Below are 26,979 nucleotides of genomic sequence, written 5' to 3'. Positions count from 1 at the left end.
CTGGGGGCCCCCCACCCCAAGGAGGCACAGGCAGGGTACCAACCCCGCAGCCCCTGGGTCACCATCCAGGAGGGCCCAGCCCAGGAATGGGGTGCCGCCTCCGGGCCCCCTTGCCTCCTCCCCTCTCCTCACTGGGTTTTCCTCTCCTTCTCTTCCCTTTTCTCCCCGCCTTCCCTTCTCTCACCTGCCTGCCCTCACGCACCTTCCCGGGAGGGTCACCGCAGGCGGTGGTCACTGCTGCCCTCCCCATCCCCCCGTACTGGGTGCCCACTCCACCCGGCCCCCGGGGGCCCCTTCCTTCATCCCAGGACCCCTCGAGCATCCCCATCTCCTGCCTCGTCCAGCCCCTCCTTTGCTGCCTCTCCCTCCTTTTGACCACTGTCCTGTCCCCTGCCCTCATCCCGTCCTGTCCCCACACGTCCCCTTTCTGTCTTCACAGGGGCCCCGCTGCCCCTTGCCCTCTCCACTCTGTCTTCCCCCCACTTCTTCCACCCACCACCGGGAAGGACACATCCCGGCGGGAGAGCCTCAGGGTCCACAGGGCACACCCCAGCCGCAGCCTCACCTCCACAAGCCTCAGGACCTCCCCGCCCGTCATGGGCAGCAGCCGTCCCTCATGTGCCCGGCACCCTCGCCTCCTGGGGTGGGCCGGGGTCTGGTGCCACCCAGCGCCCACCTGCAGTGGGTCAGCCCCTGGCCACCCACCTGTGCTGAGCCGCTCCTGGGGCCCACACCCTGTCCAGCTGTCCCTCAGGGCCCAGGAGCCGTGGGGCGCCGTCTCGAGGCTCTGGCAGGGACAGGGGCGCCAGCCCCCAGGTGCCCGGTGCGCGCTGGCCGCCACTCACTTGCCGCTCTCTCCCACTCTGGTTTGCGGGTCGGGGCTGGAGCCCGGCCTGAACCTCAGCGCTCTGGGCTCCGGCCCTGACACCCTGCCCAAGGGGCTGGGCCACTTGGTCCCTGTACCCCCGGCTGCTGGCTCGCCCGGGCTCCCAGGGCAGTACCCGCTCTGAACGACAGACCACCCGGACCCGTGGCAGCACCGCCCACCGGGCGCCCGGCGCCCACCCCACCCCCGGATGCGGGCCCTTGGGTGGGCCCAAAGCAGCCACGCCCCTCTGACACCGTAGTTTCTGGCCTGGCTTCCCCCAGTCCCCGTGGGCCAGCCCAGCACGCAGCCGGCCCCATCCCTCGCCCTCTTGCCACTTGGGCTCCCTAGAGGCCTCCTGGGACAGGCTGGCCAGGGTGGGAGAGCCAGGCATGGAGATCACCAACGTGTCCGAGGTGGATGTGTGCTGGGAGCCGGGGGCTGGGGGCTCCTCTGGCGCCCAGAGCTTCCCCTGGGGGACCAGGAGCCCCTTGCACTGTGCCAGCTCAGCCCCTACCTTAAAAAGCCAGGCCCTTGAGGACCGTGTGACCCGGCAGGTGGCCCCGCGTCAGCGTCCTCTGGGAGTGAATGGACCCAGGGTCCTCTCGCTGCCCTCCGACGGCCCCTAACACTGGGGGGGGGGCCTGGGGAGAGGCTTGGATCCCCCAGGGTGGCTGGAGGAGTCCGGGAGTGACTCCCAGCCAGAGCTGGGCTTGGGGGCACAGGGGCTGGGGAGGGGGTCAGCCCTGGGCTCCGACCCTGCCCGCCTACCGGCTCCGCTCAGCACCCGGTGGCCACACGCCGCAGCCCAGCGTGAGCCGCTTGGGTGAGGGGTGCGGGCGGGGCGGGGAGGCGATTTCCCTACGGGCCCATAGGGTCGCTTTTAATCCACTTAAACTGGATTCAGTCTACACCCCAGCCACTGCTGGTGTCAGCAAACCCTCGCGGCGCTTGTCACGGAGGGGACGGCGCCCCCTCTGCTGGCCCCCTTCCCCTGCGCCCAGGCGTTCGAGGTGAGGGACTGGGGTGAGGCAGGGGGCGAGGGGGACGGCTTCCCCACTCCCAAGGGGACCCGGGGCGACTCATAGCCTCTCCGAGTCTTGTTTTCTGTTCCCATCGGGGACAAGGGGCCTGTCGGCCGGCAGGCCCATTGGATTCGGGAGAGAGGGCGGCAGGAAGTCACATCTGTGTGTGGTGTGCGATGTGTAGCCCCGCCGGCCGCTGGGTCAGGGGCCTGGAGCGTGCGCGGGTCTGTGCACGTCGTCGGGAGCATGACCACGTGCAGGGGGCTTGCTCAGCGTGGCCGGACGGACAGACGCACTCCACGACTCTTCACGAGGGACCCTTGCGTGCTCCCCCCCCGCCCCACCCTCCACAGCGGGAGTCCCCGGGGAGCTCAGAGGGAGGTTTCCTCCCGTCCCTGCCCTGGCTGGCCACATGCCTGGGTCCTCGGGGCTCGTGCCCACCTGCCCCCACCCTCAGTCCAGCTGCACCCCCTGAGCCCCGCTGGCGCCTCCAGCTCGCCCCCCGCTCACCCAGGTCAGCAACCTGGCACCAGGTCTGGGAGCTGAGCCAAAGTCATACCTGGACGGATGCTTGTGACAACAGATGCTTGTGCACACAGCCAGGCCCTGGGGCTCCCCCTGCACCACCCCCCACAGCGGGCTGGGCAACGCGCTCCCATGGCTTCGGTATCCCCATTTGTTACATGGCGCTGGGGAGCCCCGGGGACTGACCCAGCAGGCACTCCTCTGTTCCTGGACCACAGACTGGGGACGGGGGACAGCAGTGACTCCTGGGAGGACACATCCCAACTGACAGGAACGGGAGGTCCCGCCTGAGACACGTGGATTGGGCAGGTGTGAAGCCCAGGAGACCCAGGGGGGCCTGCCTTCTCCACGGGCAGAGCGGGGCCCCAAGGGAGCACGCCCAGCAGGGCCCCCTCCAACCCTCTCTCTGGGCCCCACCCTGGGGTCGCAGCCCTAAGGCCAGGCCAGGGTGGGGCAGGGAGAGAGCCATCCCTCCGTGACTGCAGAGACCCTGCTGACGGGGCCCGGGGCTGTTCTCAACTCCCCTCAGAGGCTGCTAAGCCCACCTGCACACCTTGACCCCCTCATCCCAGAGTCAGAGCTGGGGTGGACTGGGAATGCTGAGGGATGCCGGTGCCCTCCAGGAGCTGGCAGCCTGCCCAGCCTGTGCCATGCCGTCCAAGGGGGCAGGGAGCAGGCCCGCAGGCCTGGCAGAAGAGGGCAGTCCTCCAAGCTCAGGAGAAGCCGAGGCGGGCTGCACGCAGGAGGCAGCATTTCCGCTGGGCCTTAGATGCCTGGAAGGGTGGAGGAGGAGGAAGGGCATTGCAGGCGGCTCAGAGGGAGGCAGGGAGCCGCCCACAGTGCGCAGCGGCTCTGAGCCCACCTGCGGCACTTTGCTTCTGCTCTCTTTCCAGGACTCTGCGAGGCAGGGCCACCACACCCCGACCTTACAGAGGAGGAAACTGAGGCCCAGAGAGGACTGGGCACTGGCCCATGGCCCGAGGATGCAGGAGCCAGGATTCCAGCTCGGGAAGATCCGGCTCTGAGGCCCAAGAACTCACGTGGCCCGCGGCCCCTTCCGCGCTGGGCTGGTGCCCGAAGGGCCGGGGTGGTGAATGTGGTACTAAGTCCAGTTTCATCATCTGTAAAGTAAGGGGTGACTGGACAGTCCCCGAGGGCCTGCAGGACCAGAGGAGGCCTCGGAGGCCACGCTGGGGCCACGCTCTTCAGCCGGGGAGTGCAGCCTGCGCAGAGACCCAGGGCCCGGGGAAGGGTCTTCGAGCAGAGAGTGGCCACTGCCTGAGGCCCGGCGGTGCAGTTGGGAGAAGAGGACGCGATGTTGGGGGCGCAGAGGAAGGGACGGGCCCGCGCGCACGCACCCACACGCACGTGCGCACGCCAGGCCCACAGCCTGGTGCACCCCACACCCTGCCCGCGGCACAGGGGCCGCAGAGCTGCCGGGCTGGGGCCAGGCTCCTGGGGGAGGCTGGGGAGCCCCACGCCCAGGCGGCCCAGGCTCCGCGGTGCCAGTCCTCCGTGGGTGGCACCAGCGCGGGCACCCTGCCCTGCCCTCCGCGCCCCAGCCTGGGCGGAGGGACCTACCTCAGGAGGCTCTCCAGGCCCTGTTTGCTAGAATTCCTTCTCAGGAGCGCAGAGCTGCTCATGATGCGGCCGCCCGCCTGGCCGGCGACCTGGCCTGACCCCAGCCCTGGGGACGGGACGCTGCGGCTGCTTCTTCAAAGGCTCCTGCCTGCGGCCCTCTGCGGCTGCCCTGCCCCCTCCACTCCCCCTGCCACTGGGACCCTCTCCCCCCTCTCTCTCTCCTTCCCCCTTTCCCTCCTTCTTGCTCTGTCTCTCCCTCTGGCTGGCTGGCTGGTCTCTGGCTCTGACACCCCCTCCCCTGCCTCCTCTCTGTGTCTGTTGGTCTGTGACCCTCCGCCTGTCTGTCCTGGCCCCTCTGGCCCCTGGGGGTCCCCTGGGCCAGCTCCCCACTGGCTGCCCCCGGGCTGTCCGAGTGCCCCTCTGTCCCTGCCTCTGCGGCCTCGCGGACTCTGGGTCTCGCGGCCCCTCTCCCGCTCCAGGACGCCTAGCAGCTGCTTCCCGTTGGTTCCCCCCAGCCCCCTCCCCCGCCCCCCTCGGTCTTCTCCACCTCCACCTCCCCCTCCTTCTGAGACTAGTAAAAATGTCAGAGAGAAAACCCTCGCAGCCCAGCAGCCTGGGGGCTTAGCAGGACCTCAGAGGCCTGTGATGGGCAGGCGGCAGCCTCCCTCCCTCCTCCTCTCCCGCCTCCCCCCTCCCCTGCCCTGGCCACCTTGGCGGCCGCTCCCTGCCTTGCAGGCTCCTCCCTCCTGCATCCCATCTCCATCGCTCACTGGTGCCTGGTCCCCCACATCTGCTTCCCCATCCCTGCCCGCCTCTCCCCTTGCCCAGCCCTGGCCTAGCTGCCCTCTGGCCCTCTCCACGGCCCTGCCCAGCCCGGCCCGGGGCCCGTGCTCCTTCCTCCGTTGCCCCCCGGCCTCCCTGGTCCCACACTCAGCCCCTCTCTCCTTTCTTTTCCCTCTGGTGTCTCTCTGTCTCTATCTCTGTCTCCCTCCTTCCCTCCCCCTCCCTTCCTCTCCCCTCCCTTCCTCTTCTCCCTCCTCCCCCTCCCTCCTCTCCCCTCCCTCCCGTTCTCCATTTTCCCTTTGTTTCTTTCCAGCCCTCTGCTCCTGTTATCACCTCACGGGGGAGGCCGGGGCACCCCAGGAATCCTGTCTGCTCCCCAGTGGGGAGGCTGCTGCCCTCCCCCGTCCCCTGCCAGACGGCACTGGAAGGTCGGAGCAGCGACACCCCACAAGGCAGAGGCCAACACAGCCTCTCCCGTCGGGATGGGAGAGCCATGCTCCCCAGAAGTGGCCAGTGGCACGAGGTCGGTGTGGTGGCCTGGCCAGCGGCCCCCCTTGCCCCCGGGCTCTGGCCAAGGCCCCAGGAGGAGCAGCCCAGCCCACTGTTTCTCCGGTTGGGCTGAGTCGCCGTGACTCACTGGAGCACACGCGAGGCGAGTGGCCGGACCAGGGAGGGACCAGACTCGGGCTCGCTCGCTGGGACTCGCCGGGACTCGCCAAGGGCCAGCTCCGGGCCGAGCCATCTCACATCCAGGACCTCACCAGGCTCGCCAATGCCCACGACCACCCTGACAGGCAGACGCCACCGTACCTGTGTCCCAGATGGGGAAACCGAGGCTCAGACTAGTACCCGAGGTCGGAGAGCAGGGGCCCGGCACAGCCGGAACCAAGCCCGTCTACCGACAGCTGGCCACCACAGCACTGGCCCGGCCACCTCCCTCCACCCCACGGCCGCACGCAGAGCAATGGCCCTCTTGCTTCCCCAGCTAGTCTGCCCTCTGGCTGTGCCAGGCGGTCAGGGCCAGTGAGCACCTGCATATGTGTGAGTGGACAAAGGGTCAGGTTAGGCTCGGACCGGCAAGCAGGTGGACACGTGGGTGAATCCCTGGGTGTTGGAGGGGGCAGCGGCGTCAGAAGAATTCCACGTGGCCCATAGGTCCCAGTGGCTCAGGTGGTGGCTGTCTGGTGAAGACTTTGTGGGGGTCGGGACGTCCGGCTCAGACGCCCCCCCACGTAACAGGCCGTGGCCCGTGGCCCACAGCCTGCCCCTCCCCCCGCACAACCCAGAGGAGCCAGAGAATGTGGGGTGTGCCGCAGAGAACAGCTGTGCCCATTGCCCATCCCCAGCCTCCAGCCGGAGCTGCGGAGACCTCAGGATTCTGGTGGGAGGAGGGAGGGCGACGGGGCCAGGCCTCGAGCGGAGCCAGATCACCCAGGGAAAGTAAGCGTGTGTTTCCCTTCCATCTCAACCTGCCCGTCTCCCCCTGCCTCCTGCTCTTACTGCTGGAATCCCAGTCACAGACAGCCAGGCATGAAATGTGCCAAAGTATATTTTGGTTCAAAAGAAGGAAAAATATTTCCACAGGGTAGAGGGCTGCCTTGGGGTGGCAGGAGTTTCCTGTCACTAGAACTTAAATAGTGTTGCACGATTATTCATCAGACTGATGGGTGGGAGGTAGCAAGAAAAGATCTTTAAATGCGGTGGTCAGGACTCAGTTTCCCAATTAGGGCATGTCCCAACGCGAACAATAGGGCAGAGTATTTGATGTCAACTGTACCATTATTTGTCCATCCATCCATCCATCCATCCATTTATCCACCATCCACCCATCCTCCATCCATCCTCCATCCATCCATCCTCCACCCATCATCTATTGATCCATCCTCTATCCATCGTCCATCCATCCATACTCCGTAAGTCCATCCATCCATCCATCCACCCATCCATCCATCCTCCATCCATCATCAGTCCATCCTCCATCTGTCCATCCATCCTCCATCCATCCATCCATCCATGCTCTCCATCTGTCCTCTCTATACAGCTATCTGTTTTTCCTTGTATCGTCTATGAATCCATCAATTTCTCAATATATCTATCCATTCAATTGTCCATGTAAGCAATATATTCTTCCATCAATTCATTCAATCCATTCAATGTGTATATACTCACGTCCATCCCTATTTCTTTACATTTCTTCATTGAGCAAGTGTCCACCCACCCACCCACTCATCTATCCCTCCATTCATCCATCCATGTACATACCCATCCATCCATCCATTTATTTAAATGCCTTAATACATGTAAAACATGTAACACACTTAAAAGAAGCATTTAGCTAGTCATCCACCTATCCTGAACATAATATCTACTCAATATGTTAATTACTATTATCTATGTATTCATCAATTTGTATATCTATCTGCCCATATATGCAACTGGTGAACTATTTGTTCATTCTTTAATACATTCTTCTATCTCTCCAAATATTCTACTGTCCTCCCATTTATCTAAATATTTTACTATTTATCCTTCCCTTTCATAGATCCATTCGTATATCTGCCTATTCATCCATCCATATGTCTAACCGTCTTGCCACCTAGCAAGTCAGACATCCAATTGTGCATGAATACGTATATGTTTGTCCTGCCGTATACATAGTTGTCCATTATTTTGCCCATAAGGCCATCCAGATGAGTTAATACTTAAAACAGTAGTTGGAACATAGTAAATTGCCAATAAATGTTAGTTACGGTTATTTTCATTCATCTATTCATTCATCCACATCTCATCCAAACAACCACCTAGTCATTCATCTCTAAATTTATCTTTATATATTTTTCCACTTATCCATATATTTTTCCACAAACTTATTGAATGCTGACTGTATTCACTTTTTAGGTGCTGGAGTTGTTTAGAATTAGCAAAGTTCCTGTTCTCACAAAATGACATTTAGTGGGAATAAAAAATAAATAAACAAGGAAATATATATTGCAATGTATCAGATGGCGGTAAATGCTATAGAAGATGGAATTCAGGGTAAGAGGATATGGAGTTATGGAGGGGGGGTGACATTTTATATATGAGAGTCAAAGAAAGCCTCATGGGGAGGAATAAGCCTTTCCTTACTTGTAAAGACACTTGAGTGGAGTAGCTCCACACATCGATGGAAGAAAGTGTTCTAGGAAAAGAGAACAGTGAGTGAAAAATCCCTGATTTAGGTCTGACTCTTCACCAATTTATCTCTTCAATAGTTCATCCAGCACCAAGCCATACATCTATTTACTCAGTATCTGTCTTCCTATTCTTCTGTCTCTTTCTATATTTGCCTATCTGTTCATCTAAAACTCTACCCATTATCCAATTACATCTATATTCATCTGTCCAGTCGTTTATCTGTAACATTACATTTATCTACCCATCCACCAATTCATAATTCCACTCCGTGTGTCCATACACCAATTCATCCATCCATCTATCCATCTACCCGTTCATTCATTCACGCATCCATCCACCCATTCATCCACCCATCATTCATCTATCCATCCATCTATCCATCTATTCACTCATCTACCCATATATCCACCCATTTATCCACCCATCATCCATCTGTTCATTCACTCAACCTCCATCTATCCAACTATTCATTCATCCATCCATCCACCCATCCAACCATCCACCCACTACATATCCATCCATCCATCCATCCACCCACCCACCCATCCAACCACCCATCCCCCCCATCTATCCACTCATTATCCATCCATCCATCCATCCATCCATCCATCCATTCACTCATCCATCCGTCCATCCAACCACCAATCCATCCATCCATCCATCCATCCATCCATCCACCCATCCACCAATCAATTCACACATTATCCATCCAAACATCTCTCCATTCATACATTTATCAATCCATTCATTCACCCATCCATACATACATACACACATACATCACCCACCCATCTGCCCATTACACATCCATCCATCCATTCACCTATCCATCAACCCATCCATTTACCCAAAATTCATCTATCCAATCACCCGTCCATCCACCCAACCATCCATCCACCCATCCATCCATCCACCCATCCAGCCATCCACTCATCCACTCATCCATCATCCATGCATCCATTCATTCCTTTATTCACTCATTCATGCATCCACCCACCCATACAGTCATCCATCCACTCATCGATCCACCCATTCAGCCACCCATCATTCATCAGTCCATCTATTCACTCATCCCTCCATCTATCCATCCATCCACCCATCCAACCGTTCAGTCGTCCATCCATCTATCCACTCATCTACCCATCCATCCACCCATAATTCTCCATCTACCCATCCCTTCATTCATCCACCCATCCATCCATCAATCCATCCATCCACCCATTACACATCCATCCATCCATCTACCCATCCATCCACCCATCCACCCTTCTATCTACCCATTATCCATCCATCCACCCATCCATCCACTCATCCATTCACTCATCCATCCAACCACCAATCCATCCATCCGTCCATCAACCCATCCACCAATCAATTCACACATTATCCATCCAAACATCCCTCCATTCATACATTTATCAATCCATTCATTCACACATCCATGCATACATCACCCATCCGTCTATCCATCCATCTGCCCGTTATACATCCATCCATCCACTCACCTATCCATCCACCCATCCATTTACCCAAAATTCATCTATCCAATCACCCGTCCATCCACCCATCCATCCATCCAACCATTCACTCATCCATTCATCCACCCATTCAGCCATCCACTAATCCACCCCTCATCCATCCATCCATCCATCATCCATATATTCACCCGTCCATCCACACATTCATTCATCCATAATCCATCCATCCATCCATTCATTCATCCATCCATTCACCTGTCTTCTCATCCATCCACCCATCATCTATCCATCCAACCATCCCTTCATTCTGTACCCATTATTCTACCCAACATTCATCTATACACTCATCTATCCACTCATCCACCCACCCATCCATTCACCCGTTCATTCACTCATCCATCCATCCATCCATCTGTCCGTCCATCCTTCCATCCATCCATTCATTCATCCAACCATCTACCCATCATCCATCTATTCATCCACCCTTCATCCTTCCATCCATTAATTCACTCATCCATCTACCTATCCATCCGTCCATCATCCATCCATCCATCCACCAACCTATATCCATTCATCCACCCATCCATCTACCCACCACTCATCTGTCCCATCACCCATCCATCCATCCATCCATCCATCCATCCATCCATTCACTCATCCACCCACCTATTCATCCACCCACTCATCTATCCACCCACCTATTCATCCATTTGCCCACCATGCATCCATCCATCCTTCCCTCCATCTACTCATCCATCCACCTATCCATCCATCCACCCATCTGTTCAACCATCCACCCTCCCACCCATGCATCCATCTTCCCACCATTCATTCATCCATCCATCTACCCATCCATTCGCTCACCCATCCGTCCCTCCATCCATTCACTCATTCACCCATTTACTCATCCATCAATCCCTCCATCCATCCATCTACCTATCCATCCATGCTTCATCCTTCCATCCATCCACTCATCCATTCATCCACCCATCCACCTCTCCATCCATCCACCTATCCCTCTACCCTTCATCCTTCCATGCATCTATTCCCTCTTCCATCTATCCATCCAGTCACTCATCCATCCACCCACTCATCCATCCACCCATCCATCTACTAACAATTTATCTATGCAATCACTCATCAATTCAGCCATTATTAGTCTGTCCAACCATCCATTCATCCATCCACCCATCCATTCACCCATCTATCCAACCATCCATCCGTCCACCCATTCATCCACCCATCTGTCCCTCTACCCATCATCCATCCATCTACTCACTCATCAATCCACCCATCCATCCATCCCTCCATCCACCTATTATCCATCCATTCATCCATCCATCATCCAGTTGTTCCTGCTTCCTACCTTTCTTCATCTACCTTTTCTTTCATTCACACTTTTCTCTCTTGTCGAGCCTTTTTTCTTTCTTCTGTGACTAAGACATGGCTCATAAGCTTGTGGCTGAAGAACATAAGAGAGCATACCCTCTCCCCAGTAGGCTGAGTACCACAATAGAACTTAAATAGAGGCTGGAGAGGGAGGGATCTGCCCTCTTGTTCAGATGTTCTCAACACACACACACACACACACACACACACACACACACACACACACACGAGTCCACGCTTATAGAGCTGTATCCCAAAGAAAGGTGCATTAAGCAGTGAGAGCCCATGGGGAGTGGGGTGCAGAAGAGGGGTCAGGGCTGGTGGTTTCAGTGGCTCCTGGGAGACTCCAAGTAGAGTGGTGTTTCTGAGTACTCATCTGTCTTATATGTGCCTAGGTCCAGCAAAGGGAGAGGAGCCAGGGTGGTGTAGTGGTGGGTATAGAGATGAAGCTGGGATTTGGGGAAGGACTGAAGGCTTCTTTCCAGATTCCTCTAGAATCAACTAGCTAGGTGCATCTGTCCCATGTCCCATTTATCTTTCGAAGGGAGGCAACTGAGAGAGGAGGAGAGGGTGAGCTGGCAGCCTTGGGACCTCAGAAGGGAAACCATCAACAAAGCAGTTTCCTCTCCCTAGGGAGGAGGGGGTACAGACACCTTCAGAGTGAGGGGTTTGTGCTTTTCCCTGGGAGCAGGAAGGAACAGCATCTGTGATGCCACCTGCCAGGCATAGAGCAGGGCAGTGAGCCTCTTGTCCTCACCAACAGCTCCTGGGGTAGTGGGGAAGCCGAGGCTGTACCCACCACTACTACCCCCCAGTTACTGTCACCCCCACCCTCTGCCGGCTGTCCTTGCTGACCTCTGCAAATGCCCACCCCCAGAGCTGGCCCTGCTCCAGGCTCTGAGGCCAGAGCCCCGAGGTCCTCCCACTCCTACGGGGTGAGGTGGACTCAGTTCCTAGGTTCCCAGACAGCCCCTCCCTGCCAGCCAGTGAGACCAGACAGTGCTCCCCCTGCTAACCCACCAACTCCCACCTTCCCGGCTTGGAGACAGTTAGCTGATGGAGTTTGGACAGACTGGCCTGACCCCGGGAAAGGGCCGGGGCTTTCCTCTCCCGCCACCACCGCCACCGCCCACCCCCACCCCCCCTTATCTGCCTGTGTCTGGCACTGCAGGGCTGTGCTGGCTGGGCAGTGTTAGGAGGCCTGATTTTCTCAATCCTCTTATCTCCAATAAACTCCACACCCGCACAGGCCCCAGCCCCCTCCCTTCAGGCTCATGGGTATGGGGGAAGGGGCAGGGGCTGGGCTGGCTTCCCAACCACGGGCCTGGATTCCCGTTTGGCTGAACATCCCCTGGCCCTGCACCCCCAGTCTGTGCTTTCCCCTCTAAGTCTCAACTCATCATCGGCAGAGAGGGTCTGACTCTGTCTGCCTCGGTTGCACTCGGGGTTTGGGGAGTTTTGGGGACTCCCCTCACTGGTTGTCTTATGGCCCAGGGCCCCCCTAGAAAGAGGATCCCCAGATGCAAAGGGCTCAGGGCTGGGGCCTGAGAGAGAAGCTGAGGGCTCCTTTGCAGGTGGCTCTGGAGAGGACCAGCTCATTATGGCCAAGCTAAGTCCCCTTTCTGCTTTGGAGGAGGTCCCTAGGGGTGTCTGCTGAGCTGTGCCCTATTCGGGGTGGCCCTCGTCTTCATGGGAACCTCAGGGACCAGCAGTGGTGGGGTTATTGAGCACCTACGAGGGGCAGCCCAGACACCCCTGGGTCACCCTGAGTCCTAGCCGGGTCGCAGGGGGCCTGGGCTCCCCAAGGAGCCGCTGCAGGGAAGCCGCGTTAGGAAACACATGCTAGCAGCAGGCTCAACCCTTAAGCCTCAGCTTCTGCCCCTGGAAAGGGAGGCCCTAGCACCTGCCTCACTGGCTGTACAGTGAGGACCTTGGCTTGCAGAGCTTGGCAAGGCTGGCGTGGCTGAGTGACTGCTGAGTACTGTGACTCTGACCGTGTACATGGGGAAACTGAGGCCTAAGGGCCAAGGCGCAGTCGCCCCAGAAAGTACTAGGCCAGGTGCAGCAGCCGGTGCCGTGTGCCCTGGGGCTCTGTGCCCACCCGCCTCCTACCGCCTGCACCTGGAACTCAGAGCCCAGGAGAGCAAAGGCAACACTCACGGCCCCACGCCTGCCAGCTCCGGGGGCCTCTTGCTGCTGTCAGGACCCTCATCTTCCCCACTGAGGGCTGGCCCATTGCTCTGGCACCCTCTGAGGGATACTGAGGCAGAGGCAGGCGGGGGAGGGGGGGTCGCGGAGGGAGGGCAGCAATGCCCAAACCCACAGTGCCACCCTGGGGGGCCCGCCCGTTCTGGACCGGAGACCCTCCTGGCTCTGCCCCGGTGGCTCCGGGGTTGTTTATGAGGAGAGAACTGGGGACCAGGAAGGGGGCGGGCATGCAGGGAAGGGTTTCCGGCTTCCCAGATCAGCAGGGTGGGCCGTGCAGCCACTTCCCCAAATGTGTGTCAAGGTCCTCTCCCTCTTCCCCACCCAAGGAGGGAATGGGAAGTGTCCAGATGGAGGCAGGAGGTGGGCGCAGGAGGAAGGCATCCATCATCTGGGCTGACCTAGGCCTCCCCCCGTCCTGGGAAATTTCCAGGCGCCCGAGACCCCTGACGTGGGGCGGAGGAGACCAGGTCCACCCAGGGGTCCCAAGGCCTGACCAAGCTCTGACTGCTGCCTCTGGGTCTGGGCCCTGGGCAGGGCTGGGGAAGGAGCCCCAGCGTGCGGCCCCCAATCCCTCCACCCCATCCGCCCGCTGCCGGGGCCGGGGCCTCATGCCGCCCGGCTCCACCATCCTCCTGAGTGGCTTTTGGCACTGCCCGCTCCTCCAGGGCCGTGTGCCCGGCTGTACCAGGTGGTGCCGGTCCTGCGGAGAGGGCAAGAGGGAGGGAGGGCCACCAGGTACCTGGCTGAGTGGGGGGGTTCCCACCCGTGGGTTTCTGCCCCTCACATGCCACAGGCTCCTCCCACCGCCAGCTCCCTCAGGGGCACCGAGGCAAGCAAGGCCTCCCGGCTGGCTCAGCCCCTCCCTCCAGCTGCCAGCTGCCCGCAGCCCCGTGGGGACCTGTGGCCTCTCTCCTGAAGACCCTGCAGCCCAGAGGGCAAGGCCGAGAGGGTCTGCAGGGACAGATGGCCGGGAAAGGGACCCTGCCCAGGGTGGCCCTGCAAGTTGTCCCCACCCTGCCTGCCCCCTTAGTTCAGCACGCAGAGGAGTGACTGAGGCAGCGACAGGCAGCGACTGGGGCGTGGAGACACCTGCTCCCCCATCCCGCCCCACTCAGGGTCATCCAGGGCCAGAGCAGCCCAGCCTACCCGGGGCGGGTGCTGGAGAGGACAGACCACGCTCCACGCCGGCCCCCACCACGAGCAGTGGCAGATGCGAAGGGAGCCTGGGGTAGCGACCACCCGGGGGAGGGGAGGGAAGTCTGCAGAGGGGGTGGGGCGGCCAGGTAGGTTGAGGAAGGGCCTGTGCAAAGTCTGCGATGATGCCGGCGCCTTCCAGAGCTGGGAAGGCCAGGTGGCGGGGGAGGGGAGGCCAGGTGGCTGCAGTGGCCGCCCTGGGGCATGGATTTCCAGCGCTCCACGGTGAGTGGTTCCACGCATGGGAAAACGTGGCCTGATGGCGTTCCAGAGAAAGAGCACGTGGCAGGGGCAGGGGCCTGGAGACCACCCTGTCATCCGGGCCAACCAGGGAGGGGCTGGGCTGCGGCAGGGGGCGGCCCAGGGGGCGTACAAGCCTATCTCCCGGCGGCAGCAGGAGTCCTGCCTGGGTGCAGACAGGGGAAGGGCCCAGCGTGGTTCCGTCCGGCCTTGGGGAGGGCTGGGGTGCACATGGGGCCCCCGAGGGGTCTGGGGCAGTCTGAGGGGATGGTCCAAGTTGGCCAGTTGGAGGGGCACGGCCTGCCCTGGATCCACAGACCTGAAAGCCCCCATGGGCAGCACATGGGGGGCAGGGGGGCAGGGGGGCAGGTCTCACCTGCTCGGCTCTGACCCCAGCAGACCCTGGCTGTCCTGGGGGCCCCTGGGCGGGGCTTCCCAGCCTCAGTCCCCTGCCTAGGCGTCGGGGACTTTCTCCCTCACCTCGGACAGGAAAATCCCTGCTTCCCTTAGTCACCTTGTGAAACGAGAACCCCACCCACCCTGGGTCTCAGTTTCACTCTGAAATGTCAGCGGCACACCCACCCCCGTGGGGGTGATGTCGCTGGGGCGCCCAGGCTCCAAGGGCCTGGGGGTGCGTCCAGCCGGTTCTCCAACGGAGCCCCCGATGGACCCCGCACAGGTGCAGCCCGAGGCCCGGGGACAGGCACCAGCGCGCCGCCGCGACCTGGGCTGGCGGCCGTGCCCTCCACCGCCGCCTCCCTCTCCTCGGCATGCACGACAGCTGGGAAGGGGGTCAAGGAGGGGGCCAAGGAGGGCCAGGCCCTGCCAGGCCGCTCAAGCCGTGCCCTTCTATGGGCATGAGGTGGCTGGAGGCGCCCAGGGCCGGACAGCGCTGACGTACGGAGCCGTTTCTGAGCGGGGACACAGCTGTTCCCCAGTCACCTGCTGTGTGTGGAGCGACCTGCCTCCCTAGAAGGATGGGGCTGTCTTCAGGGCACAGAGCCTGGGCCGTGCCCCCCTCCCCTCCTTGGCGGCAAGCGAGCAATGGGTCCCGTCTAGCATGCCCTTCCCCCACAACAACAGCCCCCCGCCGGATCCCAGCTGCCCAGCCTCTCCACTCCCCCAGGGCTCGGCCCCCTGAAGCCCCCGCACCGGGTCCCCGTGGTATTCAGCATGGAGAAGACAATCTTCCTCCACACACACGCACGCACGCACACACACACACACACACACACGCACGCACGCCCTGCACACATTTCTGTCCTCTCGTTATCGATAGAGGCAGCATCACAGAATCACGCAGAAGAGCTGGGCTTGGATCCACTTTGCAAGTCAACCCTGAGGCTGTGGGGAGCCCTGCCTTCGGGGGCTCAGCGGGGGTCCTAGTGGGACCCCCTCCGCCAGCAGCAGCTCTGGGGCAAGCGGGGGCCGGCCCTGGGCTGTGGCTGCACGTGTCCCCCAGCCTGGAGCCCCTGCTCCTGCCCTTCGGCTCGCGGGGGCAGAAGCCGCAGCCCCTGCCCCCTTCCTCCTGGGCTGGTGGTCTCTCTCCACACAGCTCCCACCCCTGACTGTCAGAACACGTGTCCCTCCCGAAGCCCTGACCACTCCCAGCTCTCTGGCACCTGCCCCCTGGGGCAGTCGGACCCCCACGGTGTGGCTCAGCGTGGATGCCTGCCCTCGGCAGCCCTCCCCCAGCCAGGGACCCTCCTCCTCTGCCCCTGCACAGGCCCGGGTGGGGGTGGGGGGCCGCGGGGAGTGCGCCTCCTGAGGGAGCCTGGGTCCCATAGCTCCTCTGCCCAGCTCTGGCTGCGGCCACACGTCTGGGCCTTCTCGCTGGCAAGCCGCACAGCCTCGGCTCGTGTCCCCTCACATCCCACCCCGACCAACGGCGCTTGCCTGGCGCTCAGAACCTGCGGCAACCTCGGCCTCCAGCAGCACCGGGAGGGGGCAGCCTGGGGGAGGGGGCCCGGCCAGGCCTCCGGCACAGGCTTTGAGGATCCCGAGGCCAGGCTTCCTGGCCTGGGGCCTCCCCACCTCCTGCCCACACGGCTTCGGCACTGCCCGCTCACGGCCTGGTTTCTTCCCCGGGTGTCCAGGCCACATCCTGGACCTGTACCAGGCGTCCAGGCTTCCTGGTCCTGGGTCAGCATCCCACTAGCTGGTGGGGAACCCGGACTCTCCCAGTGAGACCCAGCTGCAGAGGCAGACAGAAGAGGCGTCTTCCTGCCCTGGGTGAGACGGGGTCCCCTGCAGCCTGTGTGCCTCCCCTGAGCCCCAAGGGTGCCATTGGGCTCCGAGTTAAGCATCCCCCCCCTCCACCGGCAACGTGTACAGGCCAAGGTTTCTTGGGCCCACAGCGCTCACGCGGCCCGGCCCGGGCCTTACCCTGTGCCTTCCTCCACCAGCAGCTCCTCGGAGCCAGGGTGGCTGGGAGCTTCCGCCATGGCCATGGGCTGGGGCTGGCTTCTGGCTGGTCCCTGCTGGTCCCTGCTGTGCGTGTGTGCTGCAGCTCTCAGCGCTTCCTGGGGCGGCTGCCCCGGAGCCTCCCCTCACCCCCAGCCGGGTTTCACTTCCCCCTTCTGGCGGCAGGTTGAGGTTTGGAGCATATCGGAGCTTGGGTTGGGGTGTTGTTTTTTAATCTGTTGCTGTAAGAGGAGAGGAGAAAAAAAAACAGCCATCAGGAAACGTTAAGCAAGTTGCAGGGGCCTGGAGGGCACAGAGGGACGGGTGGAGGCAGACGTGGGTGCAGGGGTGCAGGGGCTGTGACTCCCTGGGCCCCCTGCAGCCTTGGCCCCGAAGCCCACCTGTGCGTGGCTGGTGGCCCCAAGCACAGGGCGCCGTCCTGGTCCCCGAGCCTCCACGTTAGGCATGGTGACCTCTCTGGAGGGAGATGCTCTGGGTGTATGCCCAGAGCTCGGACACTCTTACCCCAGAGCCTCGGGCCATCGCCTGGCTCACCCCTCACTGGTCTGTGTTCTCCAGGCGATTTCTGGGGCCCAGCATGAGCTGCCCCGTCTGCAGGCCCCACGTCTTCTCTTGCCGTTTTCTTTACTTTCCTGAACTATTGGGGTCCCCAGTCTCTCTGCTGCCCCTGGACTCTGCCACCTCCTGCACTCAGGGCCTCGGAACTGGCCCTCGCCTGCCAAGCATTCACCAGACCCCGGGGTCCTCCAAAGCCTGCCCTCTCCCCCCTCTGCCCATCCCCACCCTCGAAGGCCCAGAAACGACTCATCCCTCCTGTTAAGGGCTGAACTGTGTCCACCAAATTCATAGGTTGGAGTCCTCATGGCCAGCACCTCAGAATGGGACTTTATTTGGAAATAGGGTCATTGCAGATATAATCAGTTAGGATGTCATTAGGGTGGGTCCTCATCCAAGGTGACTGGCGTCCTTATAAAAAGGGGAAATTTGCAGGCAGGCTTGCCCGCCGGGAGACGCCATGTGAAGACGAAAGCGAGATGGGGGTGGCGCGTCTACAAACCAAAGGTCCCCAGGAAACCACCAGAGGCTGGGGGAGGGGCCCAGAGCAGGTTCTCCCTCAGAGCCCAGGAGGAGCTCCCGTGGCACCTCCAAGACTGGGAGACGTTGGAGCCGCCCCATCTGACACTTCCTGGGGCCTAAGAGCGGGAGCCCCCCCGTTCTCCATGCGTGGGAGGTGGGAGCGCATGGCGGCCATGCCCGAGGATGCCCCGGATCCTCCCCTCACCCCCAGCCGGGTTGCAGTGCCCTCCATGGTCATCCAGGCCTCCCCCCCTTGCCCTCATCTCCCGTCTTGCCATCCGGGCCCCGTCCCCTCCCCTCTCAAGCTCCAGCTCCTGCTCTGAGACTCTGCTCTCCCCAGCACTCAGCTCCTCTCCAGATCCCAGGGCCTCTTCCCATCCCTCCAGCCTCTGCGCCCCCACTGATCCCATTTGTGTGTGTGAATCTAGAAGCTCTCACACCTTCAAACAAAAGCGCCCTGGACCTGCCCTTCTCACTCCTCCCTCCAAGGTCAGCAAGAGGCATCCCTGGGGACCCAGTGTCCAGGTTTGGGGGCCTTTGTGCCCTGCTGGCAGGTTAAGCAGAGCCGGACTTCCTCAGAAGAACTAAGAGTCCACCCAAGAAGCAGACATGCCATCATCTGTTCCATTGGCATCGTTCACTCAAACTAGAGGGGCTGTTGGGAGGGCAGAGACCCCTTGTAGTCCCCCCTCTCTCTCCCAAGCCCGGTGCAGTGTCCAGTGACACAGTGAATGACCGAGGCAAACAGCGAGCTAGTCCGAAGCCCGGACGCAACAGGCTCTGCAGGAGGGTGGGGTGGACGCCAGGCAGGCTTCTGGCCCCGGAGACGCTGAGCCCAGACCCCGAGGAGGTCTGGGCGAGGCAGACGGGGACAGAGAGACACGGGACGCACTGACTCTGCCTTGCCTGTGGGACATCAAGGAGGAACGTCCAGGGGCGGCTGGGTCCATGGACCAGGTGGCCTCCAAGGCCCAGGTGGGACGGGTCCCCAGGGAGACCAGTGTCAGGACCACACGCTCAAGTGACAAAGTGACACTGGGTGACTAGATGCTGGGGAGGGGATGGGAGAAGTGGTCAGTCTGGTCTATCTGGAGCGCTGAGGGCACAAGTCGGCCAGCACGGGTCTGAGGCCGGCTGCCAGTGGGAGGAGGGCATGTCGCCAAGGGTCGGAAAGTGGCCTTCCAGGGCCGAGGGGTGGCAGAGGCCACAGGAGCACCGTTTAGGAGCCCACTGGGGGCTCCGTGGGTTGGAGGGGGGACAGTGGGAGAAGCAGGATGGATGAGGAGAAGGGCGTCTTGATCCAGGAGAGAAATGTTGAGGCTCTGAAAACACCAGGGTGGGGGGTGCGACTGGAGAGAGAGGGGGCCTGGGAGGTCTGTGAGCTGAATTGTGGCCCCTAAAATTTCACATGTTCCGGTCCTGACCCCCAGGCCCCGTGAGCTTATTACAAAATAAGGTCTTTGCAGATGATCAGGTTACATGAGGTCACCAGGGTGGGGCCCTAGTCCCACAGGACTGGGGTCCTTATAGGAAGACGAGGTCAGGACACAGACACAGGACGCAGGGAGGAGACGGCCGTCTACACGCCGAGGAGAGAGGCCTCAGGAGGACCAGCCCTGCCCACACCTGGGTCTGGAATTCCAGCCTCAGGACGGGGGCCAGTGAGCGCTGCTGTTAGAGCGCCCCGGCTGCGGTGCTGTTTTGTGGGTGCCCCGGACACTGACACAGGGACGTGCTGGTCAGGGAAGGAAGAAGCTGCTGTAACAAGCAATCCGACACCTCGGGGGCTCAGCACCAGCCCAGTCCCGGCCACGGCGGGCGGGAAGGGTCCACATTCGTGCTGTGACCCCAGGCTCCGCCCCCCGAGGACCTCAGAGTCCCAGCTGGCAGGGGAGGGGCGGGGAGACCATGAGGGAGGCTGCGGGGGGGTCTATGCCTCATCTGTCCTCAAAGTGTGTGCCCAGTAGGAAAAGGTGGGCAGTGTGGTGGGCAGCCAGCCAGCTCCTGCCACCACGAGGTACAGAGGCCAGGGAGCGAGAAGATGGGGTGCCCGGATGTGCTAGGGGTCCAGCGGGGGCGCCATCACTAAGCACAGGTGCGAAGCAGAAGGTCGGGGGCACGAGAGGATGTGGACACGGACGCCCGGGGCTGAGGTGCTGTGGAAACCCAGCAGAGGTGGCCAGGGCCGTTCGTGTGGGTGTGGGCAGAGAGCAGAGACGCGGGGAGGGAGACGGCCAGCGGGTCCGCAGGCTGCAGGGAGGCCCAGGGTCTCCCGCTGGGGCTTGGCCCTCATTCCTGCGCTCAGGCTTCCCAGGCCGGTCAGCCAGTGCGCGTGTGCACACGTGCTGCGTGTGTGCCCTGGGGGGGAGCTGCAGGGTTTGCTGGTGCAGCTCCCTCCACGCTCCCCATCAGGCAAGCTGGGTCCTGGAGCCGGAGGTGCCTGGGGACAGACAGGGACAGGGCAGGGAGTCTGCGGGGTGGGCGGGGGACAGACAGGTCGGAGGGAGGCCCGGGAGGACGAGGACAGGCAGCCAGGAGTGGCTGTGCTGAGCAGATTCACTGAGACGAGGTAAGGTGAGAGTCCGGGGCGGCAGGTGGGTTACAGGAGCCACCGGGGACAGGGACAGCGGAAGAGACAGGGGAGCAGATAAAGGTGTCTGTGCACACTCGTGTCACCTGATGGGGTCTGGGGGTCAGGCAGAGGGGCGCAGCTGAGACCCCCCGCACGGGCCGGGTCTCCCTGGAAGCGGGCAGCTGCGGTGAGCCTGGAATTGCCAGAAATTCCCCAGGGAGTCAGGGAGTAGGCTCCGGAAGCAGGAGAAACCATGAGGAGGGGGCCCAGGTGGAGGGTCCACGATGACCCCCGTGGGCACAGCAGGGAGAAGCTGTCCAAAGGGTCTTCCTACGGGCACCACCCCCCCCACCAAGGACGACAGAAGATGAAAGCTGGGAGTCCAGCAAGGACTTTGGTGATGGGGGTGGTCAGGAGGTAGGGCCAGATGTGAGAGGAGCCCTGGGACCCAATGTGGACAGTGGGCACGCAAACTCCTGCCCCGCCTGAGGGCTACCTGCCCTCTACACAGGGTTACCATGGCCTGGACCATGTGCCAGGCTCTCGGGGCTGAGGGCTCACAGAAGGCTTCTTTGAGGAGGTGGGGAGGGGGCAGCCGAGGGAGAGCCCAGGAGACGCTTCCAGACCTGGCGCTGAGGCGGGTGTGGCATGGCAGAGAGGTTGGGGGCAGCTGGAGGACTCCCAGAAGGGGCCAGAGCTCCCTCCTCACCTGTCCATCCTGTGAGCCGGGTATACTCACATGCACACCCATTTTGTTGTCAGGTAAACCGAGGTCCAGCTGCTCTGAGGAGGAGGGTGACAGGGAGGCCTGTGGCTTGCTGGTTAAGGGGCAGGGGGAGCAGATCTGGGCCTGGATGGAGCTGGTGCTTGGGGACCAAAGCGGACAGGTGTGGACAGGTGGTCACGGGCGAAGCTGGAGAGAGGGTGGGGCGCCATGAAGCCCTGCAGGTGGATGCCCACGGAGAAGCTCTGTGTCCTCCAGGCCACGCTGGCTTCCCCCTGGCCAGGTGGGGGTACAGGTGAGGGGGGAGGGGAGGCCTGTCCCACAGGTGCAGGAAACCCAGGGGGACCGCAACCCATACTAGTCCTTACGGCTCCACCCACTTCCAAGTGGACCCTCGGCTCCGCCCAACCCCCCCCCAGGCTGGCACCGCCCACCCTGCCCCGTCTCTCTGGCCCACTGCACTCACCCAACCTGCTGAAGAAGGGCGTGTGCAGAGCCCTCCCAAGACCCCTGTCTGGGTCTCCCACGTCCATCAAGCCCGCTGCCCTGTCATCAGCCCACGGGCCCCGCCCGGTCTCCCAAGCTCTCTGGGCTCGTCCGCCCACATCTCCATCTTCAGAAGTCTGGGCGATTCATCTTTGTTGATTTTGCTTCATCTATTTTGCGGTTGTTTAAGAGTGTTCTTGTTTAGGGGCTTCCCTGGTGGCGCAGTGGTTAAGAATCCGCCTGCCAATGCAGGGACACAGGTTCGAGCCCTGGTCCAGGAAGATCCCACATGCCGTGGAGCAACTAAGCCCGTGCGCCACAACTACTGAGCCTGCGCTCTAGAGCCCGCGAGCCACAACTACTGAAGCCCGTGCGCCTAGAGCCCGTGCTCTACAACACGAGAAGCCACCGCAATGAGAAGCCCGCGCACCGCATCGAAGAGTAGCCCCCGCTCAAAACAACTAGAGAAAGCCCGCGTGCAGCAACAAAGACCCAACGCAGCCAAAATTTAATTAATTTTTTTAAAAAAGTGTTCTTGTTTTGATGTTTAAAGAAAAGTTTAATGTGGGGAAATGATTTCAAACTGATAGAAAAGTTTCAAGATTAATGCAAAGAGCATCTTTAACTCCGTCACCTGCTGTCGCTGCCCCTCACTCTCTCCCCTCCTCTACTCCTAAGGCCCTCGTGACCTGTTTTCTGAAACTGGAGGCGCCCTCTCCCCTGACCACAGTGCAGACACCAACCTCAGTCTAGCAGATGTGAAACACCACGGTCGTCTCATCGGCCAGTCTGTGTCCTTGTGACCGGCTCCCCTCGGTGACTTTGTTTTTTGTTTGTTCTGCCCACGTCCTTTCTGGCTCACCGAGAGGGTGCAGGCTCTCTGTGCACCGGCTGTCCCTGTGGTCAGCCATTCCTCCCGGAGACCTGGTCCCTTCCTGGAGGACAGTGTAGGGACCAAGGCCCGGGGGCCCGGGCGCACTCGCAGGGGCAGGCCGGGGAGAGAGCTGAGGGCACAGTCCCGCATATGCCCCGCACCACGGAGGAGCAGGCCTGCCAGCGTCGCCTGCCACCGCTGCCCGGCCGAGCCACGTGCCCCGGGGCTTCCTGTGCCTGTGTTCCCTCCCTGACCTCCAGCATCACCCGCGGAGCGGGCCATGTCCCCTGCACCTTTGCTGCCCTCCTTCTGCTGCCCTGCGTCCAGCTCGCGCCCTCCAGGGGTTGCTGTCTCGTTCCGTCCATTGTCAGGGACGTCGCCCAGTACTCACGTCTGAGGACGCCCAGACCCCATCTCCAGCCCGGACCCCTGCACCCAGCTGTTTGTGCCTGGGAACTGCCACGTTCCCCAGCCCCCCAAAATCTCAGCCCAAAGCCAGCCCCTCACCTGCCCCAGGCTCCTGCCCTGGAGAACAGCCCTCCGCCCTCTCCCCTTCAGCACAGGCCTGGGTGCCTCTTCTCCCTCGTCCACCAAGTCCTGGGGGCTCTGCCTCTCGAATCTCTCTCCATCCACCACCACCTTCCACCCACCCCAGGAGGTGACAGTGGCCCCCCTCCCCTCTCCCACCTCCAGCCTCCACCGTTCTCCACCCTGCAGAGATCTTTCTAGAAGGTGCTGGACCATGCACTTGCCCAGAATTGCCCCATTCAGCCCCACGTCCACACGGCTGCAGGGACACCGAGGTCACCCAGCAAGGGCAGTGGCAGAGGGGCGCAGAGGGGCGTGGAGCCAGGCCGAGCGGCGCTGGCCAGGTGCTTACTGCCTTGGTTTGCTCTGCACGGCCCTCTTTCACTTCACTCATTCACTCATTCTTCACGGCCCTCTTTCACTTCACTCATTCATTGGAAAATGGAACAAGCACCCATGAATCCACTGTTCTGCCCAAGAATTACAACATCATCCCCCAAACCTACTTCTGCTTCCGTGTTTCCACCCCACCTGTCCCCGGCTTGGCCCCCACCCTGGGGGATCACTGTCTGGACTTCTGTGTTTGACATTCCCTTGCCTTTTGAAAAGAAGACCATTTTCCACATCTGACCGAGTTGGGTCCTGCCTGTGGGAACCGCATCCCTGGGATCTCTGCACCCGCCGTGGCCCTGGGCATAGATTCGCGCTCCCTTTCCCGGCGGGCGCGGCCCCTGCGCAGCTGCCCGGTTCACTTTGCCGGGTCCGAGGCAGGTACTGCCTCTATCACCGGCAGCTCTCGCTGCCAAAACCCACTCGCTCCTTGAATTCACTGGCTGCCCTGCCTGCTCTGGACTCCGCACGGGCTGAGCCTCAGCCTGGAACGTCGAGGGGTCCCCTCTACCCCGCATCCACGAGCGGGAAAGGCAGCCAAGGCACCAGGCCTGGGCCCGAGGGCCTGACGAGCCCAGCCAGGGCCTGTGGGGAGCTGCTCGCAGGACGGAGCTGAGCCCTGGGCTGCCGTGGGGCCAGGGAACAGTACACTGGCCAAGGCCGGCGGGGCAGGCTGACGTCTGTCCCTTGAGGCTCAAGGCTCCGGCCCCGGCACATCAATCGCTGGGGCCTCTGAGGGCAAGGGCAGGGTGGACGGCCGCTCCATCAGTGGCGGCAGCCTGGCCTCCCCGGGCTCCCCACCAAGGATCTGAGCGCAGGACCTTGGCGGGCCACGGCACCATCCCTCACAGAGGAGGCTGACGGCGGCCTTGCTGTGACATTTGTGTCTGGGCCTGTCGGCCACATCGTCCCTTGATGTGTGGCGTGGGCCAGGGCCGGGGGCTGTGCAGAAGGGAGAAGCTAGCCCTCTCACTGGGTCCGGTGTCAGGCCAGCTGGGCCTGTCATCAGTCTCCAGTGGGAGCACGGACCCTACCCGGCGTACCCCTGCCCCATGAGCTCAAGACTCCCCGGAGGGCCAGCTGATCCAGGACTGCCCCGCGTGCCCCCTGGTGGCGGGGGCGGGGGTCTGGGGAGGAGCAGCCTGGGAGGAAGGGGCTGCCCACAGGGCACGGGACACAGGCCCACGAGGCCCCTGCCTGGACTTGTGCCACAGGGACCGGGTCTCTGGGCCCTGTGGGGACCTTCATGGTGACAGTGACAATGGACCAATGGTCATCTAGGGAACTGGCTCTGCCATGGCCCCGGGCACCTGTGTCCAAGCTTACAGGGTCTGACACCAATATCACCAAGCAGCCGCAGGCGGCAGGCGGGCGGGTGGGGTCCCTGCCCCGGCAGTGGCCCTCCCGGCCCAGCCGAAGTCCCCCGAAGCCCGTGTGCGGCTCCTCCACCCCCAGCCCAGGGTCCCCGGTCTCAGAGGCCTTCGCACGGCGGCCCGTGGGCAGAGAGGCTGGGGCAGGGCCGGACCCGAGCACAGCAGAGCAGTCGGGGGATTGGAATCCTTTATTGACAGGAGCTGAGCCCGGCTCGGAGGGCCTCGGGCGGGAGCGGGCGGCGGCGGCCTAGGACTCGGACTCGAACATCTTCTTGCGGCCCTCCATGCCCGACTTTTCCTCGATGTTCTTCCTCCAGTCTCCCACGTCACGCAGGTCCCGCTCCTGCAGGGGCACCGGGAGAGGGCTCAGGCCCACCGCCTCCAGCCTCACTTCCCCTCCCAGTCCCCTCCTGGCAGACCCGTCCGGGGTCCGAGCCGGCCCGGCAGGCGGGGCGCGCGGTGGGGACCCTCCTACCTTCTCGGTTTCCTCCTTCTTGACCTGCTTGAGGTTGGCCCTGAGGTCCATGCACACCTTGTGCTTGGAGCCCAGCAGCGCCTTGAGCATGGCGTCGGCCGACATGCGCACCCTTCTCAGCGGGGGCCGCTTGAACTTGCCTCGCAGGTCGAACAGCTTCTGGTTCATGTCCTCCAGCTGCGGGGCGGGCAGCAAGGCTGGGCGGGAGGCGGCGGGGGCCGAGACCTCGCGGTCGGGGCGCCCCCCGCACCGTGCCCGCCTCCCCGGCCTCTCACCTCCTTGGTGCTCTTCTGCACCTTCACCTCCATGTCGTACTTCTCCTCCTCGGCCACGTTGATCTTGGCGTGCAGCTGTTGGCAGAGCTCCTGGGGGGGGGGGGCGCCGTGGGTGGGTGGGTGGCCTCCGCCCGCCCTGACCGCCCTGCTTGCCCTCTGGACCGAGGGGGAGACGGGGCGGTGGGCAGGGGCTGCCGGGTGGCCGGGTGGGCGGGGTGGGGGCTGGGTACCTGCACCTCGGCCATGGAGCCGGGAATGTGCAGCGGCGGGCAGTGCTCGGTCAGGTAGCTCTGCTTCTCCGTCTCCCGGCGGCTCTCCTCCTTCTCCAGCTCCGTGGCCGCGATCTGGAGCATGACGCTCTGGGGGGTTTGGAGGGGCGGGGGGTAGGCGGTGGTGAGGGCCTGGGGCACGCCAGCCTGCAGACGCCCGGGCGGCCCTCCCCAGGCCCGCACCTACCTTCAGGTGCTGTCTGCGGGCCGTGATGGCTCTGTTGCGCTTCTGCAGGGCAGGGAGAAGATGCAGGAGGGAGAGTCAGGGTCGGCGGGGCTCAGCCGTCCAGCCAGGGGGTCCTGCCCGAGGGGCGGCTGGGCCTGGGCCTGGTGGGGAGGCTGGGCCCAGGACACGGCGCTGCACGGTGACCCTTTGCCCCGGTGGCCCTTCGGGTTGGGAGGACTGGGGTCGGGAGAAGGGGCTGTGCTTCTGAGGCAGGGGGATGCTGGCGGGGCCCAGGAGGCGGGGGAGGGGATGCAGCCATCAGAAAGAAGAAACGAGTCCCCGGTGAGCAGGCCACAGCCGCACTTCCCCTGCTCCGGGAGCATTGGGGCACCAGGCAGCCACTTCCTCTATTTGTCAGTGTCTCCGTTGGGGGAGGTGGGGGTGCGGTGAGGCATTTTCACAGAAGGGGGAGGGCTGGGCGGCCTCCCTGGGCCTTGGAACTCCGACCTCTGCCCTCTCCTGAGTTGGGGGGTCCCACCCCCTCCGTGTTTCACCCCCAAGCAGGTACTCACCTCTTCACTGTCCCAGGGGGGCAGGTGGGGGGAGGGAGAGAGAAGAGAGGTTAGGGCCCTGCCATGGGGCTGTGTGATGGGGGCGGGCGGGAGGCGGCCTGGCGGAGAGATGCAGAGACCCTCGCCCAGTGGGGAGTGGGGGGGGGCAGCAGGGGTACCGGGCTTGGGGGGCTACACTTACTCGCCCATCTTGAGGTCCTGGGCTTAGAGCCTGTGGGAGGGAAAGGGGAGGGGTGTTAGGGCCCCGGCCCAGGACCCCAGCTCTGGGGGTGCAGCGCCTCGCCCCACACACTAACCCCGCCCAACCCCCAC

The 26,979-nt window shown here is 62.2% G+C and overlaps 2 protein-coding genes across 4 annotated transcripts in view; both read right to left on the bottom strand.

The window, feature by feature from the left end:
• Positions 1–16,948, bottom strand: part of LSP1 (lymphocyte specific protein 1) — a 36,156-nt gene extending 19,208 nt beyond the window's left edge. The window contains exon 1 of one of the 3 annotated variants that reach the window (XM_079929230.1): positions 16,848–16,948. In XM_079929230.1, the coding sequence (XP_079785356.1) occupies positions 16,848–16,912 (65 nt within the window). In that variant the 5' untranslated portion in view covers positions 16,913–16,948. Of the gene's footprint in view, positions 1–705; positions 1,308–3,996; positions 4,153–16,847 lie in introns of those variants that run through there. The other 2 variants (XM_079929231.1, XM_079929229.1) reach the window with 2 other exon arrangements.
• An 8,132-nt stretch (positions 16,949–25,080) lies between these two features.
• On the bottom strand, positions 25,081–26,154 carry TNNI2 (troponin I2, fast skeletal type). Its single transcript, XM_079929498.1, has 5 exons — positions 26,117–26,154; positions 25,891–26,019; positions 25,661–25,750; positions 25,386–25,562; positions 25,081–25,253 (listed from the first exon to the last, which is right to left on the bottom strand). Exons 2-5 carry the CDS (start codon positions 26,011–26,013, stop codon positions 25,158–25,160), a joined length of 486 nt encoding a protein of 161 aa, XP_079785624.1. The 5' UTR covers positions 26,014–26,019; positions 26,117–26,154; the 3' UTR covers positions 25,081–25,157.
• Positions 26,155–26,979: the final 825 nt, after the last annotated feature.

Source organism: Stenella coeruleoalba, assembly GCF_951394435.1.
Source record: "Stenella coeruleoalba genome assembly, chromosome: 8".
In the NCBI taxonomy this organism is placed as follows: Eukaryota; Metazoa; Chordata; class Mammalia; order Artiodactyla; family Delphinidae; genus Stenella; species Stenella coeruleoalba.
Note: the sequence above shows the minus strand (reverse complement) of the source record. Positions and strands in the feature narration are given on the sequence as shown.

Bases quoted from the DNA above. Each gene is read 5' to 3' on its own strand.
- TNNI2 (XM_079929498.1), bottom strand. From the start codon at position 26,013: ATGCTCCAGATCGCGGCCACGGAGCTGGAGAAGGAGGAGAGCCGCCGG. The intron at 25,751-25,890 runs GTACCCAGCCCC...CCCCCCCCCCAG, and splicing joins GCTCCATGGCCGAGGTGCAG to GAGCTCTGCCAACAGCTGCA. The intron at 25,254-25,385 runs GTAGGAGGGTCC...GTGCCCCTGCAG, and splicing joins AGAAGGAGGAAACCGAGAAG to GAGCGGGACCTGCGTGACGT.